Source organism: Passer montanus, unplaced genomic scaffold (assembly GCF_014805655.1).
Source record: "Passer montanus isolate IOZ18808 unplaced genomic scaffold, ASM1480565v1 scaffold43, whole genome shotgun sequence".
NCBI classification, from domain to species: domain Eukaryota; kingdom Metazoa; phylum Chordata; class Aves; order Passeriformes; family Passeridae; genus Passer; species Passer montanus.
In genome coordinates this window covers 3,674,481-3,687,127 of record NW_024369151.1, presented here as the reverse complement: position 1 = coordinate 3,687,127, position 12,647 = coordinate 3,674,481, and the positions used below count along the sequence as shown (strand labels likewise).

The window sequence follows — 12,647 nt, the reverse complement described above, 5'->3', positions numbered from 1 at the left end:
ACCAAAAGACCCAAACTCTTAGAACTCTTAGGGCCTGTTTGACTGCAGAATAGCCCCCCTGGGAGCATGGGGGAAGCCCCATTTCTAGAGTAATTTTGGAACTAGTCTGCACTGAGTGTGATAATCTATTCCGCAGGGAGCAATCCTGCGCTGGCAAGGGCACTGGGGAGAGCTCTCTGTTTATGACTTTCTGCATAAATTTGCTTTATTAGCATAAGTGGTAGCTAGCACTGAAGAATCTCTAAACTAACACTTTATCCAAGGTTGGTGCCTCTGGAGAACGTTAACTCAGGAGAGCCCCTGGAGGAACAGCAGATGGAATGGGGTGGCAGGATGAGGGGCGTGGAAGAAGGGGGCACAAGCTGGAATTGTGTCTCTCTAAAAGGAAATACAACCACTGACCAAATCTCCAGCTTTTCCTCTGCCAGGCTAGGATGCTGAGTTGTGCAGGTGGGATGAGGAAGCCTGGCTGCGGGGTGCAGCTCCTGCTGGGATGGAGCAGGTGGGGAGGAAGAAGGCCAGAGGAGCCTGGATCTGTGCACTGGAAATTACTCAGTGGCTCCTCACCCATCTCCCCGAGCAGTTGGTGCTGACAGGAAAGGTGCCCAGCAGGTCTGAGCAGTGCTGGGGAGCCTGGAGGAAGCACCAGGAGGGTTTGGATATCTGGGGGCGGGAAACCTTGTGGGGATGAACTGCTCTAAGCAAAAGGGCTTATTTTAATAATGGCCTTCAAGAATGAAATAAAAATACAATAATCATGGTAGATTAGCAAGAACAAGCCAATTAAATACAACACAGGCTTTGTAAAACACCATGACAGATAAGGCAGGGCTTCAGCCTCCCCAGAAGTGGTGAATGTCGAGGCACTGCATAAGGTTGGGCTGGGGAGAGCTGGTGAATGTTTCAAGCCTGGCAGGTTGCCCTGCAGAAGGCAGAGGTGAAAAAGCTGTACCTGGCTTCAGTGAGACCGAGGGGGAGAGGAGGGAGGAGATGGGTAGGGTGTCCAGGAGCCTGAAGGCATGGAGTAACAATCCTGCAACTTTAATATCGGCTGTTTCATTTTGTATTCATCACGTCAGCATAATCTGCTTTTATGGGAATCGTCTTGGTTCCCAACCAAATGCATTTAGTCCCCTTTGCTTTTAAGTTTGATTGTAATACAAGTTGAAGATTTCAATGAAATGTTTATATGAAAGGGTTGTAGCAACAGCAAAGGGAAAAAGGAGATTAGAGAGTTGGTTGGAAGGGATTTTACTGTGGTCACTGCTGTCCCCTGTCTTGTCCTGGATGGGTGACCTGCAGATGGGCATGAGCCCAGGTCAGAGGCTGAGCCCTGGGAAGAGTTTTGTTTGGATTGCATGATTGATTTCCAAGGAAAATGTTAAAGACTGTGGAAGTTGTGTAAGGCACAGAGCTTAAGGAAGAGCAGAAAAGGCAGAAATGCTCTGTGTGTCTTTTTCTTACTTTCAGACCATCCCCAGGTGGTACCAAAGGCTGGTGGGGGCTGCACACAGGCTTGGCTGAGCTGTGTGCTGGGAGATGATGGCAATTGTGAAGGTTTGGAGAGGCACCTGGGGAGGCTGGGAGGGGAGAGATATGTGCTGGTGTTGGGGAGAGGACATTCCTCAGGCCCCTGCTCTGGGATGGAGCTGGTGCTTGCCTGGGGTCTTTGAGCAGGGGAAGGGAGAAGTCTGGCTGCTGCTCTGGGGAAGGAGGATCCTCTTTGTTTCTTCATTGTCTCCTCTCTGCTGAGCACAGCGAGCAGGTAGGAAGGTGGCATGGCAGATGTTTGATGATCTGTTTGGCTGTTTTACTTGGTGTTTTACCCACAAAGGGCTGTTTGAACCCCATCTGATAGCTCCCCATCCGCTAGATACTGAGATTTTTAACAGTTACAGACCACAAGTGCTTTTCCATTGCTGCACATTTAAAACCTTAACTGTATCTCATTCAGTTTTGGTGCAGGAATGCCCTTAATTTGTTCCAAAAGCTTTTGAAAGCTCTGATAACAGGCAATCTTGCTGCAGACTATTACATTCTGTCTGATGGACGGGTTTTCACTGCTGTAACTACAGCAGATAGTGGAGTGACAATGTGTGTCCAGTGAAACACAGGCAGTGGAATATTAGTGTCAGGTATATGAGGCCAAAAAACTTCCTTGTGTTTGGGGATTGAGGGATTCTGCAGCTACAGTGCTTGAAAAAGCTTTTATTTGAAATATTTTTATTGTGAGTGGTGAATCTGATTGTAGGCTCGTGTTGTCCTGGGGGTGCTGGGGTAATAACCAGGTGCCCTGAAATGAAAGTTTAAGCACACAAGTGTTTATAAGTGTGTGGGAATGGGTACCCAGGCTTGGCAAGTCCGTGTTTGTCACAAATTTCCTGGCTGCTGGGTTTGCTTAAAATTGTGAAATGAATGTTAAATTGAAGTTTCTACTTTTGGAAGAGACCTTTTGAAAATGAAACAGGCTTATCTTCAGTCTAGGCTAAAATCCAAAAAATTGCCTATATTTCAGAACTCCTGAGAAATGTTCTCTGTGATCCTTTTAAACATCCCATGCAAAAATGTGTGTGTAAGGGAAAAAAATTGGAGAAAGGTTGACCCTGGAGGATTTTTCCTTGCTTCCCTAATATGATGTAGCCTTTGGAACTGCAGCAGTGGGGTCCTGGTGGCATCCATGTGCTCTGTGCTGGGGGCTGAGTGGTATAAGCTCCTTGCTGAGGAGAAAGGTCTGCTGCAGGATATGTGTGTGATGAGTGTGTAATACTGTAAATCATCCCCTCCTGTGGGTGACTGTCCCTCTGGACAGAATTAAGATTATGGCTTTGCATAACAGAATCTTTCCCTTGATGCTTCCCTGCTCTCCCATGGCCTGTTTGCCTCTGAGGAAGATCTTGGATTTCTGCTGCAAAGCTGAGTGAGTGCCTTTGCTCCTAAAAGTAACATTTGTTTTGATTTTAATTAGACAAGGAGATGCTTTTCAGTACAGACCTTTGAAGTATTGCTGGGAAGATGACTGCAATTAAGCAGCCTTGATATTTCTCTCATTTTATTCTTATTTTTACTGCAATAAGAAACCTTCTGCTTGAGCTTTGCTTGGAGGGGAGAGACACAGGATTCTTTCCATGATGTTCCCAGGTCCTGAAGGAGCTGCAGGGCTGCCGTGATTTACAGTTCCCAGAGTACAAGCAAGAGCCTCTTGCTGCTGATTTGCTGCAGCAAAGTGCCTTTTCTGTCAGAGAGAGAAGGGTCATTAGCAGGATGTCAGGGCAGTGACAGGGATGTGACAGAGAGCTCGTGCACCCCCTCCCAAGCACAAGAGTGAGCTCCTGATGGATCCAGGTGTGGTCAGGAGCTGTTTGGTTTTTCTCTGAGTGCTCAGGTGTGCACAGGGGTTGGGGATAAGGAAGGTGCAGTGCTGGGGGCGTAGAGGCAATGAGCAAACCCCTCTGGTGAGATTGAGGTGACACAGTGGTGGCTTGGAGTGTCACCAGTGAGTGCTGAATCAGGGATCTGGCAGTAATGGGGTGGCCCTGGCCCTGCCCTCAGCCCTGCAGGACCTGTGATGTGATGGGCTCTTCTCCATCAGAGCTTGGCTGGCTCTCTTTTGATCCACATTGGGAAGCCAGGAGCTTGCTCCTGGAAAATATATTGATTTCAGGGGTGAGAAAAACTGTTCCTGGAGGATTGAGAGGTTTTTTTGTTAGGCTGGGTTTGTAGAAGTGCAAGTGTCAGGTCTTGTAGCCTGAGTGGCTGCTCACTTCCCAAGTGTCTTGTTGAAGCATTGCGTCCTGCAAGGTGTGGGTGGCCCCTCAGGACAGCCTCAGCTGGGCTTGGTCCTTCCTTCCTCTCCACTGGGAGCTGGAACTGGATGTGCTTTTGCCCAGCTGGGCTCAGAGTAATGAAATGCAGAATGCCACCAGCATTCCCTGGCTGCTTTGCCTGCAGAGGAGCAAGTGCTGTCCTCCCCACTGACCCTCTGCAGCCAAGGTGGAGGAGAAGGAAGAGAACCTTGTCTCTGTTCCCTCTGAGGTACCAAAATTACCTGAGCCTGTGTTCTTGACTATTCTGGGGCAGACACACCTGCAGACGGGGGGTCAGGGGCTGTCACACCTGGTCTCTCCCCAAATAGGAGGGAATTGGATTTGGGTCTTCCTCAAAGCTGCTGAAGCTGTGGGCCCAGTGACTAAGAAGACCTGCCTTGCTTCCCATTGCTTATACTGGAAATGGAAAAACAAACACAAAAAAAGATGTGGTGGAAGGAGAAATATTTTGGCTCATTTTGTACTAGTATTTTTTTTTTTTTTTTGGTTTTGATTCAACTGCCAAGCTGCCAAACCCATTCTCTGCAGAGATCTGTGTGCAGCGTGCTGGGCAGCTGTGGAGCTCTCAGTGCTCCTGGCCCACTCAGGAGCTGCAGCTGAGGCTGGGAGCTGCTGCCTCCACAGGTCTGCAGGTCTGGGGGTGCCCTTTGGGGTCTCCAGACCCCCAATTCAGTGCAGTGCCTTAGGTCAGGGAAGGCTGGTGTGTGTGCCAGGGTGCCCATGCTGTAAATCAGGATTGGGTGGGATGTAAAACCACCAGAAGCTGCAGGAGGTGACTGACAGCTGCAGCTCCAATGTCAATAGATATTTGTCAAGCCTGGAGGTTTTCCCTTGTTGCTGGAGCTCACAGTCTGTGCTGAGAGTGTCCCTATTGAATACAGCTGTGCTGCTGCCTCACGGCTGGAGGGAGGTTTCCATTGTAAATGCCAGCAAAATGTGTACTGGTGTCTGCACACTGCCTTGTCTGGCACTGAGTGGCCTCCCTGAGCCATGAAACTCCCTTGGGCTTGGCTAAAGCTCCCTGGGAGCTCCTTCCAGCCTGTTTCCTGGGAAAGCCACAGGAGGTTTAGGGCATCCTGTGTGATTTGCTGTCCTTGCCTTCCTACTCTAGAAATCCCTAGGCACTCTGTAGCCCCTTGATTTTTATTAAAGAAGACAAACGTTTCTGTTCATATATAAGGAAAGTAGCAGGTAGAAGCTAAAATTAAATAGAAGCAGTTCTGGGGGTAAGGCTCAAAAATCCCAATTTCCTTGATAATATGGAACAACACCTTTGGGCATTGTGGAGAAAGCTGACCCTGAGCTGTGTGTTTTGTCCTGCAGAGATGTCGGGGACGGTGTCGGACATTTCACTGGTGCACTGGAAGCAGCAGTGGCTGGAGAATGGCACCCTCTACTTCCACGTGTCCATGAGCAGCGCTGAGCAGCTCTCCAGGGCCACCCCACCCAGCCTCCAGGAGCCCTCGGAGATCGTGGAGGAGCAGATGCACATCCTTCATATCTCAGTCATGGTGAGTCCCGGCTGCGGGTGGGGATGGAGGGACCCCCTTGGAGGAGGGGGGTGAGGAGCAGGGTGGTGAGTCTGGTTTGCAGATGTTGGTGTCTCTTCTTGGTTGGGTCTTCAGACAGGGAGAAATGTGTTTGAATGGGCCAGGAAAACCAAGCAAAAAACAACACAGTGCTTGATCTTCTGAGAAAATGAAACAAGGCAAAAGAGTGTGAGGAAGAAGCTGTTGGGAGGGTAACAAGGATCCTTGTAGTTCCTCCTCTCTGTGCTGGAAAGTGGTGAGGTGCCAGTGGAGTATTTCTGCTTGGTCTTTGTCTTTGGGCATAGTGCAAAGGCAAGATTGTGGGCTTGGCTACTTCTTTCTGAAGCTGAAGTTTATCTTTGAAGTGAGTAAGGGCTGCAGCATTTCTTGCAAAGGACAACCCCGACCTAAAAGTAAAAAGATGATCCAGTGCTTTGAATGTCTCCATCTGGGGTGTTTGTGACCTTTTAATAATGCACTGTTTATGTGCTGTGCTGCCTTTTAAAGTTTCAGTATCATATGAGGTGCATGCCTACGTGTTTGGATCTGATCCATGGTTCCTCCGTGTTTTAGAGCTCCATCTGTAAAATGGGATTTAGTGTACTGTCCCTTCAATCCCATTGGGATAAGATACAGAGAAAAAAAAGTTAGGTTGGTATATCCAGTGTGTGTGCATGCCACGTATTTGCCAAAGCAAGTTTTTAAGGCCTGAAGATCCCACACAGCAACCCTGCAAAAGGTGAACCTGTTCATCTCTTAGATTCTGGGTCATCTCCACAGCTTCTGCCCTTAGTTTTGGAAGGAGGAAGAGAGACAATGGCTGCACAAATATTTTATTTTATATATATATCTATATATATTTTTTTTTTTTATTTGAACAAGCAGCTATTTGGCTTTTACAACTTAAACTTACACTGTTTTTTTGAGTGTCTCGTCAGTGGGGCTTTAAATCTGGCACTGAATACATGTGAGAAGGAAGAGAGGCTTTGCATTAAGGCTGTTGGGCAAGATAAGATGCTGGATGCCAGAGGGGAAAGGAGTTGGGGGCTGCATCTTACTGAGTTGGATAGGGAATGTTTTTATGTCCTGATGAATTGTTAATGTGAGGGGGTGCTGGAGAGGGGGAAAAGGTTAGAAATTCACACTTGGAAAATGAGCCTGAAAATGTAAGTGAGAGACAACAAAGAAAGAAAACAGTGCAGCATGTGTGGGTCTGAAAAGCTCCATCCCTGGCAGGAGGTTTGAGTATGGGAATGTTTGGTTGTTGTGGCAAACCTGAGCCCTGGAGAATTGTCCTGTGTCTAAGGGGTGACACTTTCTCTGCAGCCTGGTGCTTCCTGCTTGAAATGCAGATTTTCTGTAGCAGGGAGAGATTCATTCCTGGTCCTCAGCCCTTGCTGAAGATGATCTCTAAAATACAAGAGATGATTGCAGTGAGTGGATGCTTGAAAGTTCCTTTGAGAAGCTCCTGGCCAGAGCCTTCCTTTGCTGCACCTCGGAATGGGGGAGCAGCAGTGCCGGGGGATGGAGCTGACAGCACTGCTGGCCATGTCACAGGAATGTCACAGGAATGGGTTTGCCCTCTAATCCCAGTTTAGCCAGGGAAGATGTGCTTTGCCAGTGGCTTGGGAGCACCCATGGCTTTGTTATGAGAGTTAATTCCTGCTCTGTACCTCTTTTCCCTCCTGCAAAAGCAACAGGACAGAAGGAGTTGTTCCTGCCACACACAATCAGCAGTAACTCCACTGTCTTTATAAATCCTGACATTCCCTGCAGCAGGAGCTGAGGTCCTGGGCATGGATCTGGGTCTGGGATGGGGTCTAGGCTGCACATGTGTCCCTGGGGAGGCAGGAGCCCTGCAGATCCCTTCCCTGGGTCAGGACTGCAGCACAGGCTTGAAACTTTGCCCAGATTTTTCAGAAGGTTCATTAACTTTTTGAGTGAACCCAAGCCAAGTTTTGAGTTACCAGCAAAGATGATTCTGTTTTGTTGGTTGGTTGCCTTTTTTTTTTTTTTTTCCTTCCTTGAGGCCTCATGGAGCTCTGCAGGGGAAATAAAATGGGCACAGCTATTTGTTTCTTGGGTGGAATATTTAACCCATGTCCCCCGGGCTGCTTTCCCCCTCCTTTATTTCCTTTCTTGACCCCTGCTGGAGCACATCCCGGAGGGCCCCCATCACTTCAGCTCTCCTGACCCAGCAATGGGGTTCCCTGGCTGTGCTGTGCTTGGCACAGGGGGGCCCTGGGTCCCCCTCCTGTCCCCACACCCTCTATGCCCTTATCCCTTTTTGCCTCAGGTTACAACCTGTGCCCTCCTTCCCAAATACTTTTCCTTCCTCTTCCTCCCACGGAGCCCAATGTCTCCTGTGTGCTTTCCATGAACTAAACCACCATCACTGCTATGATTCCAGCCCACCCCAGTGCTGCCTTGGCATTCAGGCTCTGTGTGCCCTGTCCATCATCAGCCCAGCATCCCTCCCCAGAGGACAGGAGGGGACATGGCAAAGTGCTTCCTTCATCTCCTTGAAGCAGCTCTAACACTTGCTTTTACCTCTGTCCTCATGCTCCAGGTGATTTATAGGAGCTGGGGAAGGTTTGCCTGGGGCATGTGGTTAATCCCTCTCCTAGGGAGCACTTGGCACAGTTATTGGGCAGTGAGACATCTCCAAGCCAGGAGCTGGTTGGATTTCTGAAGGTGTTTATGGCCTGGCTGGGAGCTCCTGCTCTGCCTCTAAAGCCAAGACCCCCTCTGTGCTGCACGGGGGCTCCAGGGAGGTGCAAATCCTGGGTTTATTCCTCCTTCCAGTGATTCTGGCTGTCAGTCCATGGCTTCCTGGTTTGGGATTGGTTTGCTCCCAGTGCAGCAGGGCCATGGTCCCTGTGGCCACCACCTACCCCTGCAAAGCCCTGACTGACTGTCACCCTCTTCATGCCTCCCTACCTGAGCTCAAGGGCATCTTTGACAGCCAGATAATACTTAATTTTTATTTTTTTTCCTTTCCTAACTGTTTTTTCTTAATCTCTCCCCAATGAGACATAACATTAATTACTGCAGTTAAAGGGAATTCAGTCTCCATTACTCTCTGCCACCCATTTCCTCTTGGCTTGAGCATCTGAAATTTGTCTCCCAAATGAAAAGAAGGGATAAAGGAAAACGAAAAACAAATATGCAAATGCAAGATTTTATTTATTTACCCTTTTTTTAAGCACAGTGTCAAGTAGAAAGGAATCAATATTTTTGTCATTATGCCTGTTGTGTTTTTTCACCATAATCTCAGCTGTCATTTGGGTTTAATTGTGTTGTTTCCTGTTGTGTGGAAGTAAATCTTATCTGTTTTGGATTAAAATTCAATGAAGGTCACAGCAGCTCGAAAACTTACCAGGCTGCAGCAATTAATGTTCATTTGGCTTTGATAAATTGGAATGTTCCCCACAATGGGAGTAGAGTGGATTTCAGAAGCAATAATTCTTCCATTAACTCAATGATTCCCTGTGTGATGGAGCGTCTTGTCACTGCTCTGTTTGTCATCTGTCACTTCAAGGATCTGGGCATATGCCTGATATGATTTATCATGATTATTGGGGCTGCTTGTGTCAAAACATTTTAAACCACTAATTATTCCAGCCTTGTAAATTGCTGAATTTAACAAAACATAAGAGAGATTTATCTTTTTGTTGTTCCCCACCGACTTGTGTCGCAGTTTAATTATTGTTTTGTGTGGTGCTAAATGCAGCCCTGGGCCATGTCTGGAGGGTTTGGCTAAAAAGGGGTTGTTTGTAAGGCCCTGAGGGGTAGAGGGGTGGAGGGGTGGGACAGAGGTTTTATCTCTGCACTGACCCTTTGATCAGACATCACTAGGGCCATTGTACCCTGTGAGTGTGGGGATGCAGGTTTGGGAAGAGAAAGCAAAGCCCCATCCCATCCTGCTGGTGGATTGATGGAATTTCCTCTCTTGTGAGTGATGCCAGTAAAAAAAGAAATCTCTCTAGTATGGGATAGCAGAGCCAGGACCATCCCTGCAAACTGGGAGGTTTAGAAATGTGCTCTGTGCTGCTTCTGCTCCAGCAGAAATAAGCTGGAGTTTTGGAGAGTGATCATGAGAAAAGCCTTGTTGCATCTCATGCCATCACCTTGCAAGGGACCACTAAGGTGTCTGGAGTAAAAGGTGACCAGACCTCATCAGGCTGCTTTATATAAAAAAAAAAAATTACTGTTTTTTTATTTTTAATGCCCACTTTCTGCTGGCTGTGCTGGCAGCAGACAAGTTACCTGCTGCCTTCTAGGTCTCCCCGAGGGTTTTCTTCAACTCGTATTTGTGGAGTTTCCTTTTTTCTTCTTCTTCCCATACATCCTGATGTTTCCCTAATGATCAGCTGCTGGTCCTGTGCTCCATCAGCCCCTGAGCTGAGTGTAAATTGTGCTTTTAAAGTCTTCCCTCTGCTTTCACATCCTGCTCTGAGGTGGAGCTGGGGAGGAATCCTGTGCCCCAGTGCATCCTTGGTGTGTCCTGGGCCCCGTCCTTGGGGCTGCCTCAGGCTGGGGCAGCTCTCCAGCTCCTTAAGGAATCTCCAAGAGCAAGTAAGCTTTTAGGAGCTGTGATCACCTTTAGGAAAATAATCTTCCCTGTGAGGGTGGACAGGCCTTGGCACAGGGTGCCCAGAGCAGCTGTGGCTGCCCCTGGATCCCTGGCAGTGCCCAAGGCCAGGCTGGACAGGGCTGGGAGCAGCCTGGGACAGTGGAAGGTGTCCCTGGGGTGGCATTGGATGGACTTTAAGTTGCCTCCCAACCAGGCCATTCCATTATTCTATGATTGCTCTCCTTCCCACAGGTGGATAATATCATTCCAGTGCAACTGGGCTTGTGCCAGCTTGAATGGGAGGGGAGAGGAGGCTGAAACCCTTTTCAGAGCTGGGCTGATTCCCATTGTCCCCAGCAAACAGCTCTCTGGGTGACTCCAGATCCTGTGGGCTTTGGGCACATCCCCACTGGGGCTCCTTCAGCCCCAGCATTCCCCTCAGATTGGCCATTCTTTGTGGGGTTTCTCATTTCCTTACCCTGCAGTATTTTGTCCTCCTTGGTGCAAAACTTCCCAGTGGATTCTGTTCCCTCCCTTGTATGTTGCTGTGTCCTGTGGGATCGCTGGAGCACCAGTGGACCTGGCTTCTCCAGAGATGCAAAACCTTGCTCAAGCCTTCCTCTGGCTCCTTGCAGCTTGTCTTGCTGATGGCAGCACTGGAGCTCCTGTCAGCCAGCTCAATGGGAGAAAAAAAAAACCCTGGTGTGACATGAGTAATGAGGTAGTGAAGAAGGCACAACATCTGTGTCATCATTTCTGCACCAGGAGGTCAACCAGATTCATCAAACATGCACTTCCAGCTTGTGATGTGTTTAGAAATTAATTAAGATAGGGAGAGAATTGCTGCTGCAGCAGATTTTCTTATCTGAAAGGTATTAAAAAGCTAAATTGATCTCCAATGAGCTGTTTTTATTAAAAAAACAAAACCAAAAAGAAAAGCTCTAAAACCCCTGGGTTCAGCATGTCCCTGTGTGAGAATCACATCTGGGGAGAGGAGAAGGAGCTGCCCACCCTGCTGTGGAGGTGGACAAGCATCCCCAAATCCCCGGGATGGGGATGGGAGCTGCAGGCTCCGTGCTGATGGCAAACCAAGCAATCCTCAGACCTTCACCAATCCTCCCACGCTGCTGAAGGTGGCCCTCAGTTCTTTCCTGAGCTTCTTCAGGGTTCCTGAGGGACTGGTGGGACCCTGCTGGCTCAGAGGGGCTGAGTGCCTGCAGGCTCTGGCTCAGGGGGCTGCAGCTCAGCCCAGCTGGAAGCTGAAGCCACCAGTCCTGCAGGAGCACTGGAACTGGGGCACAGAGGAGTTGTTGCTGGTCCGTGCTGGAAGGAAGTCCCACTCCTCTCACCCTGACACTGTGGTGGCATCTGTTCTTTCCCAGCATGGGACATGCTTTGGCTCCAAGCTCCATTTCCATTTTAATGTGCCATTAACCAACTCCTTGCTGTCTGGGAGAAGGAGCCTCTTTCATCCACCTTCCCCCTCCTCTCCAATCTCCTTTGCGGAGCTGGTATAAAACAGGGACTAAATGTAGTTAATGATGTGCTCTGATATTTAGGGAATTAATTTTGGGGGATTTGTCTTCAAATTGTCACTTTTGTGACAATGGCACCTGTTATGCTAATAATTTTTCACCAGTCTCTCAGTTTTCCACCTTAGCTCCAGTGAATACATTAGACCCTCTATGGCTTTCTCTCCATCAGACTTTTTCTACCCCACTGTGTTAAAATATGTAACTGGAGTGTTTAATTTGCATCTCTGATAAAGAAAGGCTGAATAAATACTCTCAGTTCATCTGAACTGAGCAGCAAACTTAACTTTCTCATCTCATCCCCAGAGCAATTGAAAACTGGGGGGAAAAGCAGCCATGGGAAACACTGGAAGGGGTTTGGATTTTGCAGATGGCATCGAGGGTGTGGGAGGGATTTACAGCCTGAGAAGATTTCCCCAGCCTCGACGTGTTGAGAATCAAGCACGGAAGGGAAAACCTAAAAACTCCCATTGGAAAAGTGGCCAGGGTTGTCAGGGGGTGTGAGAGATGGGAAAGAGGATGGTGAAGTCGTGAGGAGATGCAGGAAAAAAATGCCAGAGAGAAGATTTTGGGAGTGGGGTGAGGAGCACAGAGCAGTGTGAGCTTGTGGCATGGGGTGGGACACGCTCTGTGCCTGCCTTCACCCCCAGGCCGGGTCCCTCTGTGCTGCCAGGCACTGTGAGGATATTTTTATCAGTTTGCTGATCTCAGAGGCTTGTCTTGAACTTGTTCCCTTCCTTCCTCCTCCTCGCTCTTCCCCTTCCCACCATCTGTCTGGGAAAAATACTCGCATCCACAGCACTGCAGGGTGTAGCTGGTGCCTGACCTTTTGGTGGTGTTTTTTTCTTTCCCCAGGGTGGGACAAGCAGATGGAAATCCAGGCTTCAGTAGGGTGGCTCTGCCTCAGCTCCTGGTTTCCATTTCTCTCCTCCACAGGTTGCTTCTCACCGAGCTGCTGGGCTCCTGGAGAGAGCAATTCCACGTGAGAGCCCCGTGCCAATCCTGTGTGTAAAGTGCTGGGAGTAGTGGATTGGTACCTTTGAAACATTGATGTAAACACAGAAATACTTTGCAGCTCCCAGCCTGGATCTAATTGCTTTAAACTGCCAGGCTCCAAAGTACATATGGCATTAAAATTGTCAGGAAATGTTATTCCAGGAAAACTCCTGTGGATGCTGCCTTTTCC

General features: G+C 48.7%; 1 protein-coding gene across 3 annotated transcripts in view; it reads left to right on the top strand.

Annotated features, from left to right (window-relative positions):
* ASTN2 (astrotactin 2) overlaps window positions 1-12,647 on the top strand; it is a 323,200-nt gene that overhangs the window by 48,829 nt on the left and 261,724 nt on the right. For 2 of the 3 annotated variants that reach the window (XM_039720164.1, XM_039720166.1), the window contains exon 2: window positions 5,148-5,335. In XM_039720164.1, the coding sequence (XP_039576098.1) occupies window positions 5,150-5,335 (186 nt within the window). In that variant the 5' untranslated portion in view covers window positions 5,148-5,149. Of the gene's footprint in view, window positions 1-1,739; window positions 1,766-5,147; window positions 5,336-12,647 lie in introns of those variants that run through there. The other variant, XM_039720165.1, reaches the window with a different exon arrangement.